At 45.0% G+C, this 22,756-nt stretch overlaps 1 protein-coding gene across 6 annotated transcripts in view; it reads right to left on the bottom strand.

Moving 5' to 3' along the window:
- Positions 1-22,756, bottom strand: part of LOC307144180 (transforming growth factor beta-1-induced transcript 1 protein-like) — a 195,775-nt gene that overhangs the window by 3,335 nt on the left and 169,684 nt on the right. For 2 of the 6 annotated variants that reach the window (XM_079846275.1, XM_079846273.1), the window contains one exon: positions 5,894-6,163. In XM_079846275.1, coding sequence (XP_079702401.1) covers positions 5,897-6,163 — 267 coding nt within the window. In that variant the 3' untranslated portion in view covers positions 5,894-5,896. Of the gene's footprint in view, positions 1-3,404; positions 6,164-7,208; positions 8,290-22,756 lie in introns of those variants that run through there. The other 4 variants (XM_079846274.1, XM_079846272.1, XM_079846277.1 and 1 more) reach the window with 2 other exon arrangements.

Below are 22,756 nucleotides of genomic sequence, written 5' to 3'. Positions count from 1 at the left end.
CGTGATTTATATTGTATAACGAAAAGAGAGAAAATAAAGCACCCCGAGTCTCCAACACGACCCTGCCTTCTTCCTTCCGTCCAACGAACAAACTTTGTTACATATATTTTTAAGAGAAGTTTCTTTGGAGAGGAAATGTTAACCAAGTCTGATATTGCCGGTGGAAGTTCTAAATTTGTGGCTCTGATATTTATTTTTGCCAGAACAGAAGATTTTAGTTGAAGGTATTTTAAAAATTCATTGCTCCCGATGCCAAACTCCTGGGCCAATTGCGGAAATGTTGTGAATGTGTTAGATTTGAAAATATGGTTAATGTGGGTGATACCCTTTTCAGCCCATGTACAAAAATTCAGTATTTTTTATTGCTTATGAAGTCACGGTTGTTCCACAGTGGGGTGAGGTTAGATGGAGCTAGTATAGAATTTGTGAATTTTTTTTTTTACATTTCCACCAAGCTGTCAGAGTGGAAGCTATTGTTACAGCATTAAAACATGTGCGTTGTTTGATTGATTTGGTGAGGAATGGTATGTCAGCTATATTTAATTCTTTGCATAGTGATTGTTCTATATCTAGCCATATAATATCGGATTGGGTGGGGTACATATTTGTATATGTATAGCAGTTGGTTAGCCATTGAGTAATAAAGAAAATTTGGTGCTTCTAGTCCTCCTTGAACCTTGTTTTTTTGTAGTGTAGTCAGTTTTATCCTTGGCGTTTTATTGTGATAATCGAGTCTAGTGAGTTCAACCAGGTGAGTGTGGGGTGGGTTGGAATCATTGAGAATAGATAACTGATTTTTGGTAAAAATTGTCATCTTTATTGCTGCTATCCTGCCAATTATGGAGATTGGAAGGTTGAGCCATCGAAGCAAGTCATCTTCTATTTTTTTTAGCAGTGGTGTGAAGTTGAGTGTTACCAACTCTGATAGTCTGGAGGAAATCTTAATGCCTAAGTAAGTGATGTGATCATGACATATAGGTATAGGTGATTGGTGGGGTGCCACATCCCATTTAGCTTTATGTAAAGGGAGGATGGATGATTTGTTCCAATTTATTGCGTAATCTGAGATTTTTGAAAAGGATTGTTTTAATTATTTCTTGAGTAGATGCTAGAGGTTCTTGTATAAATAGTAGAATATCATCTGCATAAAGTGAGATTTTATGTGTTTGTTGTGGTGTTTCAAACCTTTGATTGCTGGGTTTTGGCGGATAACTGCTGCTAAGGGTTCAATAAAAATAGTGAATAGAGATGGAGAGAGTGGACATCCCTGCCTCGTCCCCCTGTGCAGTGTGAAGCTTTGTGATGTTAGTCCATTGGTTGTGACTGTGGCAGATGGTGATGTGTATCAAATCTTGATCCAGTTAATTAATGACTCTCCAAAGCCACATTTTTGTAGTGTGGTGAATACAATTTTCCAGTTGACCCTATCAAAAGCTTTTTCAGCGTCTAATGTGGCAATGAGAGTATCTTTCTGTTGTACTGATGAGTAATGCATTAAATTGTATAATCTGCGGGTATTGTTGGATGCATGTCTACCTTTAATAAAGCCTGTCTGATCAGGATGGATGATATATTATATAATTTTTTCAATTCTATGGGATAATGCTTTGCTAATAATTTTTATGTCGACATTTATAAGTGAAATAGGACGGTAGTTAGATGTGAGGGTGTGGTCTTTGTTAGGTTTAGACATGAGTGAAATAAGTGCTGTATTCATGTGGGATGGGAATTTAGCATTTTGTTTTATTTCCGTTATTGTTCTACTGAATAGTGGGAATAAAGTTAACCAAAAATTTACATTTACATTTACATTTATGCATTTAGCAGAAGCTTTTATCCAAAGCGACTTACAACTTGGGGGTACAATAAGCGATGGGTCGTGAAGAGTCGAGTGAGCGCAACAAGTGCCTGAAATACTTAGTCTGTGTACATTTCTCAGTGTAGCACAGGCTAGAGTAGGGAGTTAAAGAGGAGGAGAAAGAGGAAAGGAAAGATATTTTTTTTTAAAGAGTGCTCATGGAAGAGATGAGTTTTTAGTTGACTTTTGAATGTTGTCAACGAATCAGCGTTTCGGATGGCGGTAGGAAGATCGTTCCACCAGCTGGGAACGTTGAATGAAAATGTTCTGGAAAGGGATTTTTTGCCTCTCTGTGATGGTACTACAAGCCTTCGCTCCTTGGCTGAACGAAGGCTTCTGGTGGGGGTGTGGAGTCGTAGAATCGAGTCAAAGTATGCAGGAGCTGAGTACGTGGTGGCTCTTTAGGCAAGCGTCAGCGCCTTAAACTTGATGCGAGCAGCGAGTGGAAGCCAGTGCAGAGAGATGAAGAGTGGTGTGACGTGGGTCCTTTTGGGCTCGTTGAAGACCAGACGTGCCGCTGCATTCTGGATCATTCGAAGTGTTTGGATCGCACAAGAGGGGAGTCCAGCCAGAAGCGCATTGCAGTAGTCAAGTCTAGAAATAACCAGGGCCTGGACAAGATGCGTGTTCTGTTAGGAACGGTCTGATCTTCCTGATGTTGTAGAGCGCAAACCTGCACGAGCAATCTCTGTCTTAGCAATGTGTTCTCTGAAGGACAACTGGTCATCAAATGTAACTCCAAGATTTCTGACTGATTTTGAAGGGGAAATCAGGGATGTACCTAACTGGATGGTGAAGTCATTTTGCATAGTGGGACTGGCGGGGAAGATGAGGAACTCAGTCTTTCCGGGTTGAGCTGTAGGTGATTTTTACTCATCCATGCAGAGATGTCAGCCAGACAGCTGGAGATTCGTGCAGCTACTGTGGGGTCGTCTGGTTGGAATGAAAGGTAGAGCTGAGTGTCATCAGCATAGCAGTGATATGAGAAGCCATGTGCCTGTATGATGAGACCTAATGAAGTAGTGTAAATGGAGAAAAGGAGAGGTCCAAGCTCTGAGCCCTGAGGAACCCCCGTGGTCAGTTGATGCGCTTGGGATTCCTCTCCTCTCCAGGCAACCTTGAAGGACCTACCTGTGAGATAAGATTCAAACCAATGGAGCGGAGTCCCTGTGATGCCCAGTGATGAGAGGGCATCACAGGGAAATGAGAGGGCATCACTACGAAAAATGTTCGTAGAACTCAGCAGGGAAGCCATCCGGTCCTGGTGCTTTATTATTTTGCATGTGTTTCAGCGTGGAGTGAAGTTCGTTTTCAGTGATCGGTAATTCGAGAGAGGTAATTTGTTCCGGGTTGAGTTTTGGTACAATGCTGTTATCGAGGAATTGGTTTATGTCTTCTTGGTTTGGGTCCAGATCAGATGAGTATAATTTTGTATAGTATTCTTCAAATATTTTGTTTATCTCCATTGGTGAATTGGTTAGCTTCCCTGCTGAGTTTCTAATAGAGGCTATAGATGTTTTTTCTTTATTTCTTTTAATTTGACTGGCTAAATATTTTCCGGATTTATTGCTGTGCTGAAAGGTTTCATGACAAAGTCTGTGAATAAGAAACTGGTTTCTTTTGTTTATTATTTCATTAAGCAAAAATCGATTTTTTTCTTAATTCTTTATGGATGGTTTCTGATTTGTTGTTTGCGTGTAAAATTTCAATTTTTTTTATTTTTTCTTCCAGTTGGACTTCTTTTTTTTATGGACTGAATATGATATAATTTTTCCCCGTAATACCAATTTCCACGTTTCCCAGAGCAGTAATGCTGACGACTCTGGAGAGTAGTTTATTTCAAGGAAGGATGTCCACTCTCTCTTGAAGTAGCTGTCAAATTCTGGATCCTTCAAGAGTGATGTATTAAAATGCCATCTGGTGGGTTGCTTCTGTATTGCAGGTGGGTTCCATGTGAGAGTTACCAGAGAATGGTCACTAATATTGATGGGATGAATTTTGGTTTCTATATCGGTAAGATTGAATTGCTGGTTAGAAAGAGATCAATGCGGGAGTAGGTTTGGTGGACATTAGAATAAAAAGTGTATTCTCTGGCTACTGGGTGTTGTATCCTCCAACTATTGCCAAGACCAAAATCACTCATGAACTGTTTTATTGTTTTGGAGGACTGCCAGGATTTGCCTGTATGTTTTGACCTGTCCAATGATGGATTGATTAGTGTTATAGTCTCCCCCTATAATTATTGGACCGCTGGAAATGTTTGAAAGAGAGGAAAATAAATTTGAAAAGAAGAAGGATCATCAGAGTTTGGTCCATAAATGTTGCCAATTGTGATTGGATTATTGTCGATTGAAATGTTAATAATGATAAAACGGCCTTCAGGATCTGAAATGGTTGTATGGTGGTTAAAATGTATTTTTTTGTTTATTAAGATGCACACTCCTCTTTGTTTTGAATTATAGTAGGAGGAAAAACAGTGGTTAAAATGTGTAGTTTTTAAGTTGTTTTGTGTAGATTGTGAGAAGTGTTTCCTGTATTAGACATACATCAGCTTGCGTATTTTTTATGTAATTTAGGACTTCGTTTTTTTTTTTTTTGTGAGGCAACTCCACGAATGTTCCAAGTTAAGAATTTTAGCTGCCGTCCCTGTCGCTGAACCAGTACTTTTTGTTTGAAATGTTCAAATTTGACGATGATGGGCCGGGGTCGGGTAGAGTTGAGCAGTTTCTGTCCTAAACGGTGTACGCGATGGAAGGTGATGTGCTCGACAGTCTCTGGTGTAAGTTTGAGCTGGTTAACCATGAAGTCCTTAACAGATTTTTTCGGGGTCTTCTGTGGATGATTCGGCAATGCCGGAAAAGATTAGATTGTCTCTCATATTACGTGACTGTAAAAGGATGGTTTCTTGCGTAGCTTTGCTCACGGCGGTGACAGAGGTGAGTTGAGTGGTTACACTGGAAAGTTTAGCGGTGAGTGTGTCCACGGAGCTTTTTAGTGATTTGTTTTCTTCTGTGAGCGAATCGACTTGTTGTTGACTGTATTCCAGGCTATGGCGAAGATTCTGGAATTCTTTGTGAAGTACTTCAATTAGTGAGAGTCTAGAATCCAAGTTAGATAAGCGCTCGTTGATTGATAAAAGTATGTCAGAACAGCAGTTTGTTTTGATAGGAGTGGATGTTGGTGATGTTGGTGACGGTGAAGAATCAGTTGATATGGGAGAGTCTGAAGTGCGCGTTTTTTTGGCTTTGTGTGATCGGCCCATTGTGCAAAGTCTATTGAAGCATTTGTCAATGTAGTCCTCCAGGTGGTCCAGGTCTGAGTCATAATCCAGGTTTTAATCGGGTGATGTCGCGGTGGGGAAGAAAGGAAAGAAAAAAGGGGAAGAAAAAAAAAAAAAAAAAAAAAAGGTTGTTGTCTTTCTAGCAGCAGCGCGCTGCCATGTTGGATCACGCACCCATCACACACCCATCACCTAATCGTCACGTGACATCCGCCTAACCTCCTCACAATATCACTCACAATATTTGAATAATACAGTCAAATATTATTGATTTGACTGTACTGACACTTGGATGAAAACAAAACTTGAACTGAATGGAGCTGGGTGATGACCCACTGTTTTATGCAAGGCTGTTTTATGGCTGAATCGACTTTGTTTTGTAATTGATTTATTTTGCAACATCGACACTGTTATTGAACTAAACTGAATCTACATTGAAATGACAAAGTGAATAACGACAACTTCTTCTGTAGAGCTCCTTGTATTTGAATTTAACTAATTTCATAAATGTTGAATTTTACAGTCATTGAACTGAATTGAATCAATACTGAACTGACTTAGGCTGAACAATTACACTGCCTTTTTAGAGCTGCTTTACAGCAGAATTGAATTCTGTTCGCAATATTGATTAGTTTCCTGTTTATCACTGTAAAGATGCTTTGAAGCAATATGTATTGTATTAAGTATGAGTATGAGCATTGCATGAGTAATATGTTTGAAAATATCAAATATCATGAAAATATATCTCTTCATACTTCTCAGCCAAAGAGTTTGATGAAGCAGGGGTGGCAATATGGTTTGCTTTCCTGCTCTTTGAAGCATCCCTTGCTGAGGGGTTTCATGCAGAAGTGGCACACCAGATGGTGTGGATGAAACTTGGCACCCATTGCGGTGACACATCGCCCCAGGATAGGCTGCTGGCATGCCTGGCACACGCTGCCTCGGGACTGGTGATAGTGAGCCTCACATAAGGGTTGGCCCTCATGCTCAAAGAAACTGCCATTCACAAATGGGCTATAGCATTCCTGCAGAAAATAAAGAAGAATAAACATTGTGTTAAGTTACTATCAAAAGAGACTATTAAAATAGAATTTCTGAAAAAATATAAAATATTTATCATATATATAACATATAAATGTTCTATGTCAAACAAAGTGTTAAAAAATATCTTGCAGGATATCTTGCCCCCTTAGGAAACACATCATCCACTGTGAATGTGAGGGAAGGTGGTATATCAGTTGAAAAGATAAACCAACTGAAATGTTGGTTTCTATAATGGTTATGTATATGGGAAAAAAAACAATGCCATCCATCGATCAAACCAGTTTATCCTCTGCAGGATCGGGGGGATGCTGGAGCCAATCCCAGCGTGTGGGCCACAGGCGTGAGGCACCCTTGACGGATGGCCAGTCCATCGCAGGGCTTACACAAAGACACATGCACTGACTAAAGAAATGTTCTTGAATGTCCGCTTGTGCTTGCATTTCACCTGCACTTTTAATTCATATGCACCTTGCACTTATTGCACCATGCAGTTGATAAGATAATAATACAAAAAATGCTAGACTTTTTAGTCTGGACTGAATTCGTTTTTTTTTTAATTGTTTGCAATTACTTTTTTGGCTCTACGCACCTGAATCAATTTGGAGAACAACAATTTCTTCTAGTTTAACTATGGAAACAAACTATGGAAATAATCGGACATTTCGTCACAATATGATCTGAAATCGATTATCTTAGCCATGCAATACAATATTTGCCCATACTTTAAATTCTGGTATACGATTACAATTTGATTATATTCAGGGGTATATGGATATTATGGGATAGTTGTGTACCTATTTTACACAACCAGTTACATTTGTATTACATTTGCTTTCCTGTAGCTCAAACAGTAGAGTGTGGCGCTAGCAACGCCAAGGTCATGGGTTCGATTCCCAGGGAAAGCAAGAACTGACAAATTGTAAAATGTGTACCTTGAATGCAATGTAAGTCGCTTTGGATAAAAGCGTCTGCCAAATGCATAAAAGTAAAGTAAGTAAAGTATTAACTCATAAATGCAACAAAAATATAACATGAGCATTTAATTGAATTCTCTGAAAACTGCACATCCTGTATACCAACTGGGACATCCACAAAAAACTTTAGTTAAAATAATAAAGAAAAATAAATAATGAAAAATCAAGTCACACCAGAGATCAATAATCTGACAACAGTTTATGACATGAAACAGTCACTGTCTTTCAGGCAGTTGTACTAAAAAAGAAATATATATAAAAATAAATGATTAAAATAAAGCTGTTATGCATTTAGTAGTATTATTGTAGCAGTAGTATTTCATACTTTCAGGGTTTACAAATGTTGTGTTTGTCTGCCCATCTTTTTTTACCAAATACAAAATACTTGATTTTGAACACATGATTTGCATCCAACAAGAGAGGCAAAGTATGTAAAAATAAACTAGCTGATTCAACTTAAAATAATTTGTATCCTGTCTGCCTTAGGTAAGCTCAGAAACTTCAGTTGTTTGCACATATATTGGACTTCCTTAAACCTATAATTAATAGTTGTGGTAACAAAGGTAAAGCTGACAAATTGTCTGATCAACTTCCTACTTCAAGTTTAATCAAAAAGTTTTTAGTTATACCAACAAGACATTTAAAGTTAACCTAAACCCCAGTTGAGACAACATTAATTTAGTGACACCAAACTTTTATTCCTATAAAAGGATATCACAAAAGGAGTTGTACAAACATGAAACTAAGCATCTTGTTGAATTAACTTATATTTTTAAAGCAGCCAGGTTACTTTTTCAAGAATAGTTCATCTTAGTTGGAAAATCAAGTTCATTCAACAGAAACTTAAATTGTGTGGGCAAATTATGCAGTTCAGTCTATTTTATAACAGTACTACATAAAAATGAATCCTAGACATAACATTCAGAATGCTACTTTATTCAATTTCAAAAGTGACGCTAGACTTTTTGTTATGAATGTATATCATATCTAGCTTATGCATGATAATGTGCACCAACACAACTGCAACATCGACAATCTCTTCTGCCAGGAACTCTTGGCTGCTTCCACCCTTCCTCTGCAAACAATGAGATGGCCAATGTCAACTTTTGTAGCCTCTTCTTCTGACTGGTAGTCTAAAACATAATGAATATAATTTAGTAATTACGCAAATACTGTTACTATATCAAACTTAATGTAATACCCTATGTTGGGATGATGTTTACCTAAATAGGAAAATTGAACTTAGAGCCCACTATGTATTAGTTATTAGACAATAGATATTTCAAATTCTGTAGCAGCCTTCTGTGTCACATTCTGTATCGGCGGGGCGGGGCGCGGCGCGGCGCGCACCAACCAAACGATTATGTGCTCAAAGTCCCCGTCTTTTGCACTATTATCTAGTTTGTTGGTTTGTATAACATTGCGAAAAATAGATATACGAGTCAAAAGGATTACAAACTTGCTGGCTGCTGATGTAATATTTTTAACATTACTGTCAAAAAATGGGAATACAAATCATTGCTATTGATGGATACATTTATTAGCTTTATTTAATAAAATAGCACATTATCTTCATTAAAAATAAAGACACTGAGAAACTTAAATGGTTTTATTTTACATTTGACTGCATTCATTTTAATTTCTGAATATTTATCTCACCTGTTAAACATCAGACTGAGTGGAAAGAAATTTTATAGGCCTATCATATTGCTGGTTAGCCTGGTCTTACCAGACTCTCGTACATTTAATTTGTACAGAGAGTCTGGCCACTCTCCATTGACAAACATTTACTTCCTTGAAGGCGGGTACTCTGTTAAAGTTTAAAACTATTGGATCTGCCAAGAGCCACTCTGGATCTGCCATAACCAATTGCTTACGTTTGGTTGTGACGTATGTCATGCGCCGTTCGCCTTTATTTCTCACATGGAAGTCCGTAAAAATAAATGTGCAGCCACCTCAGTGATAAAACCTTGTGCATTCGGATTGTGATTTATTCACAGTGGAGGGGAGAATTTTGTGATCGGGAATGCGCTGCTCACGTGGTCCATAACATGATTGAATGCTGTAAATAAAATGTCATATGCTTGGTGTTAATATTTTCTTATTTCTTGGGCTTCACTTTTTAACTTTCCTTGTATAACACTGACTTTTCTGCCATGGTACGTGTGCACAATTAGACAATACATTCAGTAGTCCTTGGACACATTCGCACACACCCAGACATCCAAGACAAAACATTAAGATACACATACACACATTTTGCGCACATACACGTTTCACTTACACCTTTATATATGACCTTTCTTCCTTAATAAATTTGAGAATGTTATAGTACTGCACTGTGTCTGTGGTTCCTTGAGCATTCTCCCAAGATCTTGCGCTGCAGCTGCTGCCACACATCACAGGGGTGGACATCAACTGATGATTGAGAATATTGATATATTGATAGTCTACCTAAAAGTTAGATTCTAACAGCTGGGGGCTCAGTCCGGGATATTCCCAAGAAACACGGGACTGCTGAGAAGTCATCCTCCATCACAGGTAAGTTATCTTTGTATGATTTCCTGTGGTGGTAGGATTGATTGATTGATTGATCCCATAGAAGGTAGAGATAGCCCTGGTGTTCCTGTCCAGGAAGATTTGTCTGTAAGGGTAATGTTTAAATGCACAGTTACCTGACAAATATTTTTTGAGTACTCCCTCCAGTGCGAGGAAGACCCGTTTAGATCTGCTCTGACGGGTAAAACATTCTGAGACAGCCCTCCAGTAGGAGGAAGGACCCGTGTAGATCCGCTCTGACGGTCAAACAAGTGTTGATGGGAATATTCCGTTTAGACAATTAATAAAAGTAATTGACAAACTGATCGACACCAAATATTTGACAAATTGATAAAGAGACCCCTGTGATGTGGTGTGGTAAACTAACAAAATAATCAAATCACAATTGATTAAGTGAAGGATGGGTCAAAAAATATCAAGACCAGAACAAGGGGAAACACCCCGAGACTGGATGTTTAGAAATAGTTGCGGATACTGGACCGAACTGTATTTATCAAATTTGAAAGGGTGGACTCAGGGAAAAATACAATTGGATCATTTCCCTGAAGATGGTTCTTTTAAGCCAGGGGATATGGATAGTGCAGATTCAATGATTAATGGGGGATGGGGAAATCCAGAATGGAATTATAAGTACATGAAAGAGGCATACAATAAATGGAAAGAAATGAAAAAATACTGGGATAAGGGTCCAGAGAGGCCGAACTCAAAAAAGAAAAACCAGTCACCCCCATACCAGCCAGCAGTAATACCCCATGTCACACCAGTAGAATACAAGTCAGCTGTGGTGACACATGTCCCGCCGGTAGAATTCAAATCGAGCACTTACCAACATAATGTTCCTAAACATAATGTTCCTAAATTAGAGGAATTGAAATAATCCATCCCTGAAACAAAACTATACCACACCCTGACAGAGAGTAGAGACGGAGTAGAGAGTGAGACTGAACTGTGTGTAGCAGGGGGGGCCACAGCTGATGAACAGAAAACAGAGCCTGCATTTATGTTTGTGAGAAGGGGAAATCAAATTTCCATACGCCCTGCTAAGGCGAGTGATATTGAAAGTATATGTAACAATCTGCCTTCTCCCTCTCATCCGGTGAAACATGTCCAGATCCTAAAAAGTCATACACGATATGCACAATTGACAGGTCCAGATTTTAAAGTAATACTACTCAGAACTCTGGGGGAGGACGTGACAGAAACAGATATAATTGACGGGTGTCCTTCTCTGAGAACAGAAAACGATAAAATGACTGGTAAAGGTACCGCAGATAATCCTAATAAGCTGCTTTGGGAAGAGGAAGAGCATTTAGAGACTTTTTATGAGGAGCTGCAAAAAATGTTAGAAAGAAAGGTGATTTCTAAAAGAGACATTTCATATGCCGCGAACACTAAACAGGAGCCAAAAGAATCAGCCGCAGCTTTCGTAAATAGATTCAAAAAGGCGTGGCAGGACGACTCTAAACTGCCAACCACACAAGATCATATCATACTGTTTATTAACACATGTTTGAACAACATGAATCCAACACAGGCCCAGCTGATAAGAGTAACCACCTCAAGAATTACTGAGTTGTCTGTGGAAGAATTTTGTGCACGAGTGAGGGAATTAGATGCTGCTGGAGGATTTTCAGATAGCAGCGGGGTGACGGTTAAAACTGAACCTGCATTCATGCAGACAACGGCAGTACAAAGAGAAGGGGGTGGGCGCAGGCCGGGGAAGTGTCACTATTGTGGAAAAATGGGCCACTGGTTAAGAGATTGTAGAAAACGGAGATATGATGAGGAGAGAAAGAGAAGGGGAGGGACAGAAAAAAAGGAGAAGTCGACTGACAACCAATATCAAACAGAATGGACTCCCCAATAGGGAGGCCTACGGAGTGATAGAACCCCAAATACATCTATGCTCACTGTAAAATATGATAACAACAAAATTGATTTGCCAAATTTGGAATTGAGTGTAGATGGGAAGAAATATTGTTTTCTTATTGATACTGGTGCTAGTTGTTCCTCTATTTCTGGTTTAATATACGAGGGCCCAGTTTCAGCAAGAATTACACGCTCCGTGGGTATAGATGGGGTTCCGATCTCCTGCCCAGTGACACATCCTTTGCCTGTGGTCACAAGTGATGGTCAACATTTAATGCACAATTTTACTATTATTCCAGAGTCACCTCTGAACTTGCTGGGAAGGGATATAATGCACAAATTGGGGATGAAAATTGTGTTTACTGAAACTAATGTGTCTCTTTTCTTCCCTTCTGTGCTGATGGTGTCCACTGAGCCTCACCCTCTTCATGTTGATTACATGGCGAGTGAAGTCAAGGGGGAGGGAGAGATAGCGCCACTAAGACGGGTGAATCCAAAACTATGGGCTAAGCACAAGGACGAAGCAGGTTTTATCAATGTTAAACCGTACACTGCGTTGCTAAAAACAAAAACACCAGTCTATGTAAAACAATACCCTCTCTCTCCAGAGAAAGAGAAGGGCATTGAACCTGTAATAGATAATCTATTGAAACAAGGCATTATCATAGATATACATTCGCCATATAACACACCTATTAATCCGGTCCTAAAAGCAGATGGTCAAAGCTGGCGACTGACACAAGATTTGAGAAAGATCAATGATTTGATCATACCACTTTCTCCAGTGGTACCGGACGTGGTAACTATAATAAACTCAATACCACCTACACACAAGTTCTATAGCGTAATTGATTTATGTTCTGCATTTTTCAGCATACCGCTATCCAGAGAGGTGCAGCCACTGTTTTCGTTTACATACAAACAAAAACAACTAACATGGACACGTCTTCCTCAGGGCTACGTTGACTCGCCCGCAGTGTTCTCTGCGATCGTGCACAAAACCCTCAGCACCATTAATCTCCCACCACTGACTACGTGCTTACTACAGTACGCTGACGACCTTCTCATCTCTGCCACGACGGCAGAGGCCTGTGAGCAGGCCTCCATTATTGTCTGCAATGTGTTGGCAGAGGCAGGGTTTAAAGTCACGAGAAAGCAACTAAAAAGGGTGAAACCACAAGTCTCCTATCTGGGACACATTATCTCTGAAGGACAAAAGAGAATCTCTCCAGACAGAGTGGAGCTGGTAAAGAGATTTACTAAACCAGACACAATCAAACAAATGCAGAGCTTTCTGGGACTGATAAATTATTGCAGGGCTTGGATACCAGACTGTTCTTTGTATGACAAGACTCTGAGACAAGCAATTGACACCAAAGCTTCACCAAAACAAACAATCAAGTGGACTGATGAAATGGATGTGGCCTTTAAGGTATTAAAACAAGCTATCATGTCAGCACCGGCTTTGGGCCTTTCGAACTACAAAAATAATTTTCATCTGTATGTGCATGAGAGCGGGGGCATTGCGGCGGGGATACTGGCCCAGGAACATGGTACAAGTTATCGTCCAGTTTCTTATTTATCCAAAACTTTAGACAATGTTGCACAAGGTCTGCCTACATGCCTCCGAGCAGTAGCTGCTGCTGCGTTGATGGTAAGGGGTGCTGAAAAAACAGTTCTGTCATATCCATTGACATTGCACACCTCACACCAGGTAAATGCAATTTTACACAATCTTAATACACAACACATGACAGCACAACGTCGTTCAGGTTACGAAGCCACTCTGTTAGCGACAACAAATTTAACCATTAAGCCATCATCTGCTCCACACATTGCTGTCATTGCTTTGAGAGAATTGCTGGATGCAGCAGACCAAAACTCTGACAGCACTGATGAGGTGCATGATTGTCTGAAAACAATTGAAGCTGAAACTGCTTGTAGGCCCGATCTGTTAGATACGGCCCTAGAAGAGGGGGATAAACTATATGTTGACGGTTCATGCTCTAAACCATCAGATGGTGTATATTTATGTGGTTATGCAGTCGTTAGACTCCCTGATGAAGTGGTGGAAGCAGAGCCATTACCGTACACATCAGCACAGGCAGCGGAACTAGTGGCACTGACGAGAGCTTGTGAACTTTCAAAAGGTAAAATTGTCACAATTTATACTGATTCTAAATATGCACATGGTGCTGTACATGATTTTGCAAAAACATGGGAACAAAGAAATTTTAGGACAGCGGATGGAAAACCAATAGCACATTCTGATTTGATAGGAGATTTAATCAATGCGGTGCAGTTGCCGAGCAAAGTGGCCATAGTCAAGGTGAGGGGGCATGCAGCAGGAGATTCAGAGGAAGTAAGAGGTAATCAGTTGGCTGACGCAGCTGCAAAGGAGGCTTCTAAAAAAACATGCAAAAAGGTAATAGAATTGGGGGAAGTTGCTATGATGGCACATGTAACTAATTTACCTGATATTGATATCAAAATACTGCAGAGTCAGCCAACTGAGGCTGACTTAAAATACTGGGCCTCAAAAGGCTGTAGGCCAGACGAACAGGGAATTATCAGAGACTCTGAGGGGAAAGTGGCCTTGCCAAAATTAACACTTGTGTTGCTCATACGTCATTATCATGGTCTCTCACACACCAGTTCTGCAAAAACGGCACAAGTAATCAATGCTTTGTATTGTACAGCAGATGTACTCAAGACAACTAAATTACTCTTAGACTCATGTCTAATTTGTGCAAAAACTAATATTCATCGACCTGTAAGTCATTCAGCCTTACCATTTCCAGAGGCTCCATTTCAACATTTGCAAATAGATTTTACACATATGCCACCTGTTCAGAATTGCAAATATTTGTTAGTGATTGTTGACAGATTCACAAAGTGGCCAGAAGCTTTCCCATGTGCGAGGGAGAATGCAAAAAACAGTGATTATTCATTCAGCCCGGCTCCCAGATAACCAATATGCATTTGAAAGGTACTATCCCTTAAAAAAAACAGCCTTAGCTATTTTCCTAAAAGTGAAGCACTAAATCATAAATGATTTAAAGTGGCCATTGTTAATATTTTCTTATTTCTTGGGCTTCACTTTTTAACTTTCCTTGTATAACACTGACTTTTCTGCCATGGTACGTGTGCACAATTAGACAATACATTCAGTTGTCCTTGGACACATTCGCACACACCCAGACATCCAAGACAAAACATTAAGATACACATACACACATTTTGCGCACATACACGTTTCACTTACACCTTTATATATGACCTTTCTTCCTTAATAAATTTGAGAATGTTATAGTACTGCACTGTGTCTGTGGTTCCTTGAGCATTCTCCCAAGATCTTGCGCTGCAGCTGCTGCCACACATCACAGGGGTGGACATCAACTGATGATTGAGAATATTGATATATTGATAGTCTACCTAAAAGTTAGATTCTAACACTTGGTATGATAAGAATAAATGCTGCCGTAAATAACGGCCCAATTCAAATGTTTACGTGCTTTTCTTCTTTTTATTTTTTGAGCGGTGATGAAATATATTGCTCTTGAAAATACTTGCCAGCATTTAAAGAAATACAAGTCTAGAAATGCATCCAAATTACAGCGAAGCGCAACCGCACGGTGCTCTGCAGTGGTCAAAAAGGATTTAAACAGTGAATTTTTAAGTGATATATTCTTGAAAACTCAGAGATGTGGATTCGGACACCAATTAAATTCCCACACAACCTAGGTGTTTGTCTAAAACAGTAGGTAATTCGGCCAGGGATTTTTACGCGGGTGGTGGGAGACGGACGTAAAATCAGTAAAATCACTGACTAGCCCCTGTAAATGATGACAATACCTTCGGACCGCACGAGAAACAATTACCGGGGCTTCAGCCAACTCCTTCACCACTAACGGAGCGAGCTGGAAAATCAAACTTTTCCCGGGACACAACATCATGGCCACCAACACAACTCAGCAAAGATTCTTCTTGCTCCGGCTTTAACTTCTTGATATTCGGCAGCGGTGCCACAACGGAATGAATGGCTTCGCTTGCATCTTTCTCCGCCGCCATTACTGAATCAACATATATGACATCAACGTCATCGTTCTCAACCACTCCCTCTGTTCGCTGATTGGACCGGTAAAAATTTGTACGGAAAAAACCTAAGAATATACCTCAGTACCAGACGGAGTACTGAAGGAAAATGAAAATTGAGCGGAAATACGTCGGAGGGCGAAGCGTGGCTAATTACTGGTAGGCCTATATGAAAGGAACTGTAGGTAAGAAATGTATTTCAATTAATCATAAAATGGCCCTGATATGTCACTAGACATTAAGAAATCATGTTAATTTCAAATATTTATATCACTGACAACGGTTGTCCGGCCATGATATTGTCATTTTAAAAGTGAAGTTGCAGCCCTCAACTGATGTTGATGTTGACATGTTGTGTCATGCCTGAAGCCCCACCCTCCACCTATCTACCAATCACGAAGTCAGTAGTGTTTCTGCATTCGGGTTGCCAGCTCTGCTCTAGTTCCCTTTCAGTCGGTCACGTTCGACGTACGTCGGAACTGACCGACGAATTGGGATCTGATCTCAGAGACCAATCTACTTCGAGTGTATTAAAAACGAGCCAATGGAGATTGGCATGCGATCCACGCATTCCACGCACCGCCCCGCAGCGCGGGTATAAATAAGGAAGTGGAATGCTTGATCATTGCCTTTTTTTTCGGAGCCGAACAGCGTCATTGCTGTGTCTACGAAGAGTGTTATTCGAGTCTCGTGAGAAGGATTGCTGTTCCAGTGCGGGTGTGACGGCGCTTTTCAGCGGGTGGCCGCTTCAGAGGAGATAAAGAGCTGGTTTTGTTGGTTGGCTGGGCGTTTCCATTTCTGAGTGCTCACGCAGGCTTGCACTATCTGAACTGCGTGAGCCGCGGTCATCTCCCTGAGTGCTTCAGCACTGAAAGAGCGGTTTTCCTTTTCTAAAAGAGCAACACGGTTTGACCCTGCGTCTTTTTCAAGATGTCATTCAAACCGTGTGTTTCTGGATGCGGTTGTTTCCTGTCCTCATTTGACGGCCACGATCTCTCTCACATATAAACATGTGTGATTGCGTTCGTGGGTGATCCATGCTCTCTCAGGAGAGCATGGTCACGTCGGCGCGTTGTTCGTCTCACCTTTCTCGTAAGGGCTCGAGCGTTCAGCGCTCATCCGTACTACGCGATTCAGTTCGCTCACCGGCCTCACAAGTACAAGGGCATCCTCTTCACCTCCGTGCGAAGCAGCGATGCTCAGGTCTTGCGGTCAGAGATCGATGTCCTACTGGCGAAGGACGCGGTCGAGCCGGTTCCTCCAGCCGATATGAAGGCGGGGTTCTACAGCCCCTACTTCATTGTACCCAAGAAAGGGGGTGGGTTACGGCCAATCTTGGACCTGCGTATCCTGAATCGGGCCCTGCACAAGCTCCCGTCCCGGATGCTAACGCAGAAACGCATCTTCGAATGCATCCGTCCCCAAGATTGGTTCGCAGCGATCGACCTGAAGGATGCGTACTTTCATGTCTCTATCCTTCCTCGACACAGACGTTCCTACGTTTTGCGTTCGAGGGGAAGGCATATCAGTACAAAGTCCTGCCCTTCGGGCTGTCCCTGTCGCCTCGCGTCTTCACGAAAGTCGCAGAGGCAGCCATTGTTCCGCTCAGAGAACGCGGCGTTCGTATCCTCAACTATCTCGACGACTGGCTCATACTCGCCCAGTCTCGGGAGCAGTTGTGCGAACACAGGGACATGGTGCTCAGTCACCTCAGCCTGTTGGGCCTTCGGGTCAACCGAGAGAAGAGCAAACTCTGTCCCACGCAGAGGATCTCTTATCTCGGTATGGAGCTGGATTCGGTCAGCCAGACTGCGCTCCTCACGGAAGAGCGGGTCCGGTCGGTGTTGAACTGCTTGAATTCGTTCAAGAACAGGACAGCGGTCCCACTGAAATTTTTTCAGAGGCTCCTGGGGCATATGGCATCTGCAGCCGCGGTAACGCCGCTCGGATTGCTTCATATGAGACCGCTTCAACACTGGCTCCATGGCCGAGTCCCGAGGTGGGCGTGGCAGAGCGGCCAGTACCGGGTCCCCGTGACTCCTTACTGCCGCCAAACTTTCAGCCCATTGTCTGACGCTTCGTTTCTCCGGGCCGGGGTGCCCTTAGAACAAGTGTCCAGGCATGCTGTGCTCTTCACGGATGCCTCCTCCACGGGCTAGGGGGCCACGTACAACGGGCATGCAGTTTCAGGTCTGTGGACGGGACCTCAATTGCATTGGCATATCAATTGCCTCGAGTTGTTAGCGGTACACTTGGCACTGCGCCGCCTCAAGGGGTTGCTACGTGGCAAGGATGTACTGGTCCGTACGGACAGCACTGCGGCCGTTGCGTACATCAACCGTCAGGGTGGTCTACGCTCCCGTTGCATGTTCCAACTCGCCCGCCACCTCCTCCTTTGGAGTCAGAAGCATCTGAGGTCGCTTCGTGCCATTCACATCCCAGGTGCGCTGAACCAGACAGCCGACGAGCTCTCTCGCCAGTCGACACCTCCGGGGGAGTGGCGACTCCATCCCCAGGCGGTCCAGCTGATATGGGACCTCTTCGGAGCCGCACAGGTAGACCTGTTTGCCTCTCCGGACTCGACCCATTGCCAGTGGTACTATTCCCTGACCGGGGGCACCCTCGGCACGGATGCACTGGCGCACAGCTGGCCCCGGGACCTGCGCAAATATGCGTTTCCCCCAGTGAGCCTTCTTGCACAGACCCTGTGCAAGGTCAGGGAGGACGAGGAGCAGGTCTTGTTAGTTGCGCCCTACTGGCCCAACCGGACCTGGTTCCCAGAACTAACTCTCCTCGCGACAGCCCCTCCTTGGCCGATCCCCCTGAGGAGGGACCTTCTTTCTCAGGGACGGGGCACTCTATGGCACCCGCGTCCAGACCTCTGGAAACTCCATGTCTGGTCCCTGGACGGGACGCGGAGGTTCTAGGTGGTCTACCACAGGCAGTGGTGGACACCATCTCTTCTGCTAGAGCCCCCTCTACGAGGCGCCTCTACGCTTTGAAGTGGAACCTGTTCGTTGAATGGTGCTCTTCCCACCGGGAAGACCCCCGAAGGTGTTCGGTTAGTGTCGTGCTTTCTTTCCTGCAAGATGGGCTGGAGCGAAGGCTGTCTCCCTCCACCCTCAAAGTGTACGTCGCAGCAATAGCGGCGTATCACGACGCAGTCGAAGGTAAGTACATAGGAAAGCACGACTTAATCGTCAGGTTCCTCAGAGGTGCGAGGAGGCTAAATCCTCCTCGTCCAAACTCGTTACCCTCTTGGGACTTAGCTCTAGTGCTCAGAGCACTTCAGAGCCCTCCCTTTGAGCCTTTGCAGTCTGTGGAGCTTAAAATCCTGTCAATGAAGACAGTGCTTCTGACGGCATTGGCCTCCATCAAGAGGGTAGGGGACCTGCATGCACTTTCGGTCAACGAATCGTGCCTAGAATTCGGGCCGGCCAACTCTCACGTTGTCCTGAGACCCCGGCCTGGATACGTGCCCAAGGTTCCTACCACTCCCTTCCGGGACCAGGTAGTGAACCTGCAAGCGCTGCCCTCGGAGGAGGCAGACCCAGCCCAGGCTTTATGTCCCGTCCGCGCTCTTCGCGCTTACGTCGACCGGACTCAAAGCTTTCGGACCTCAGAGCAACTCTTTGTCTGTTACGGAGGCCAGCAGAAGGGAAAGGCTGTCTCCAAGCAGAGGTTAGCCCACTGGATAGTGGATGCTATCGTCTTGGCTTACCAGTCCCAAGACGTGCCTTGCCCGTTCGGGTTGCGAGCACACTCAACAAGGAGTGTTGCTTCTTCCTGGGCGCTGGCTCAAGGCGCCTCGCTGACAGATATATGTAGAGCTGCGGGCTGGGCGACACCTAACACGTTCGCTAGATTCTATAGCCTCCGTGTAGAGCCGGTATCTTCCCGCATCCTCGCCCCCAGTGGCCAGTAGCGCTAAGTGCCCGTTCTAAGTGTCGGCTTGCAACGCCACTCCCGCCCTCTGGGCCGGATACGTGCGTCTATTTTCTCCAGTTGTGTTCCCCGGAAACGGCTAACCCTGTCGAGCTCCTCCGTCACCCCTGCGGTGCCAAACGTTGCGGCCGTCTGATGCCAGGCCTGCACCCGTATGCTTGTGAAACGTGTGTGTAGGCTGGGTTCCATATGTAGCGGTCCCCTCACGGCTACCCCATATGTGTATTCTTCCACGGTACCAGAACATCTCTCATGAGAACATGACCACGTCGGTGCGGTGTTCGTCTTGCCTTTTCATAGGGCTTGAGCGTTCAGCGCACCGTGTGCCGTCGAGTTTGACGGCCACGTTCACTGTTTCACATGCCTGCTGGTAGCTTACAGATGGGATTGCTGGTCCTTTTAAAACAAGGAGACCTAATGTTTCATTTGTGGCTCTGGCAGAGGACAGATGTCAATTGCTGCATCGGAGAGAGGGCTGTTATGCACTGGAAATGATGATGCTGAGTTTCCCACTATAATGGTGTGTGCTTTTGCTGAATCAGATTCAGAGTTGGCAGCCATGCTTTCCCGGGTGGCTGAGGCGTAGTGCAACGCTTAAATCGCCTTGCCTACCCCCGTGCCTTTTTTCCCGGATGGGCATTGGAAAAATTAGCAGTATGGAACTATTTGGTGTCAAAATATGGAACACTAAAAGGGCCGAAATCTGTATAAATTTTTCCCTCTCTCACTACCCTCTGTCCTGCATGTACGAGGGTAGTCCCGACCCAGGGGTTATGCAGGAACTGCGTGCGGTGGTGGACCTCGCTCTCTGGGCGACGGAAGTCACTGCACGCTCCCTGGGTCAGGCGATGTCCACACTAGTGGTCCAGGAACCTGGGGCTAAACCTGGCAGATATGCGTGAGTCTGACTAAGTTCGGTTCCTTAACGCCCCTGTCTGTCAGGCTGGCCTCTTCGGCGACGCCGTCGAGTACTTTGCCCAGCAGTTCTCGATGGCCTAGAAGCAGACAGAGGTGGTTTAAAAAAAAAAAAAAATCCTAATTCGCAGCACCTCTGCCTGCTTGTCGCCGAGGGCGCCCCCCCTGCGTCCGCCTCTGCCCCTGCGAAACCCAGGCAGCAGCCTCCATCTGGGAGGCAGGGTGCCGGACGTAAGGGAGGCGCCCAACCCACTCAGGGCTTGCTAGTCTACAAGCAAGCGTAAGGGCAAGCGGCCCTGAGATGGGCAGCCCAGGGAGAACAGGAGCTGCTCCGAGGGAGTTGGTGTCCGCACCCCTCCCTCACCCCCCCGGAGGAGGACCGGGGGCCCTGACTGGTGTCAATACTCTGCCGCTGGCTCTCCGGAGTCCAGCGGTACCCACATTTTCAGAGCAGTTTCCTCTCTCCCTGGGCCCCAAGAGGGCCAGGTTGGCAGTGTGCGACGCCCCCGGGCCTTGTCACTTCTTTCCTCGCCTCCCTTCGCCAGGGGGCAGCAGTGTGGGCACCGAGAACGCCCCCGGGCCTTCTCACCCACACTCTGCCCCACCCTGGAATACTCAGACAACACTCCGGGCCGCCTCCGGGCCTCCCGAGTCGGGTCTGTCTATTCCGCCTCGCTGCCCCACCCCGGGTACGTCTGTGGTGCCGTTGGTCCCGCTTGTGCGGTCTCTGGGCTTCGGCCCCCAGGCCGTCTCGCTGGCTCATCCGTACCAACAGACTCGGCTACGCGATTCAGTTCGCTCACCGGCCTCACAAGTACAAGGGCATCCTCTTCACCTCCGTGCGAAGCAGCGATGCTCAGGTCTTGCGGTCAGAGATCGATGTCCTACTGGCGAAGGACGCGGTCGAGCCGGTTCCTCCAGCCGATATGAAGGCGGGGTTCTACAGCCCCTACTTCATTGTACCCAAGAAAGGGGGTGGGTTACGGCCAATCTTGGACCTGCGTATCCTGAATTGGGCCCTGCACAAGCTCCCGTCCCGGATGCTAACGCAGAAACGCATCTTCGAATGCATCCGTCCCCAAGATTGGTTCGCAGCGATCGACCTGTAGGATGCGTACTTTCATGTCTCTATCCTTCCTCGACACAGACGTTCCTACGTTTTGCGTTCGAGGGGAAGGCATATCAGTACAAAGTCCTGCCCTTCGGGCTGTCCCTGTCGCCTCGCGTCTTCACGAAAGTCGCAGAGGCAGCCATTGTTCCGCTCAGAGAACGCGGCGTTCGTATCCTCAACTATCTCGACGACTGGCTCATACTCGCCCAGTCTCGGGAGCAGTTGTGCGAACACAGGGACATGGTGCTCAGTCACCTCAGCCTGTTGGGCCTTCGGGTCAACCGAGAGAAGAGCAAACTCTGTCCCACGCAGAGGATCTCTTATCTCGGTATGGAGCTGGATTCGGTCAGCCAGACTGCGCGCCTCACGGAAGAGCGGGTCCGGTCGGTGTTGAACTGCTTGAATTCGTTCAAGAACAGGACAGCGGTCCCACTGAAATTTTTTCAGAGGCTCCTGGGGCATATGGCATCTGCAGCCGCGGTAACGCCGCTCGGATTGCTTCATATGAGACCGCTTCAACACTGGCTCCATGGCCGAGTCCCGAGGTGGGCGTGGCAGAGCGGCCAGTACCGGGTCCCCGTGACTCCTTACTGCCGCCAAACTTTCAGCCCATGGTCCGACGCTTCGTTTCTCCGGGCCGGGGTGCCCTTAGAACAAGTGTCCAGGCATGCTGTGCTCTTCACGGATGCCTCCTCCACGGGCTAGGGGGCCACGTACAACGGGCATGCAGTTTCAGGTCTGTGGACGGGACCTCAATTGCATTGGCATATCAATTGCCTCGAGTTGTTAGCGGTACACTTGGCACTGCGCCGCCTCAAGGGGCCGCTACGTGGCAAGGATGTACTGGTCCGTACGGACAGCACTGCGGCCGTTGCGTACATCAACCGTCAGGGTGGTCTACGCTCCCGTTGCATGTTCCAACTCGCCCGCCACCTCCTCCTTTGGAGTCAGAAGCATCTGAGGTCGCTTCGTGCCATTCACATCCCAGGTGCGCTGAACCAGACAGCCGACGAGCTCTCTCGCCAGTCGACACCTCCCCCCCGGTGGCGACTCCATCCCCAGGCGGTCCAGCTGATATGGGACCTCTTCGGAGCCGCACAGGTAGA

This window comes from Gobio gobio, assembly GCF_949357685.1.
Source record: "Gobio gobio genome assembly, chromosome: 20".
Lineage (NCBI taxonomy): Eukaryota > Metazoa > Chordata > Actinopteri > Cypriniformes > Gobionidae > Gobio > Gobio gobio.
This window is presented reverse-complemented; position numbering and strand designations above follow the sequence as displayed.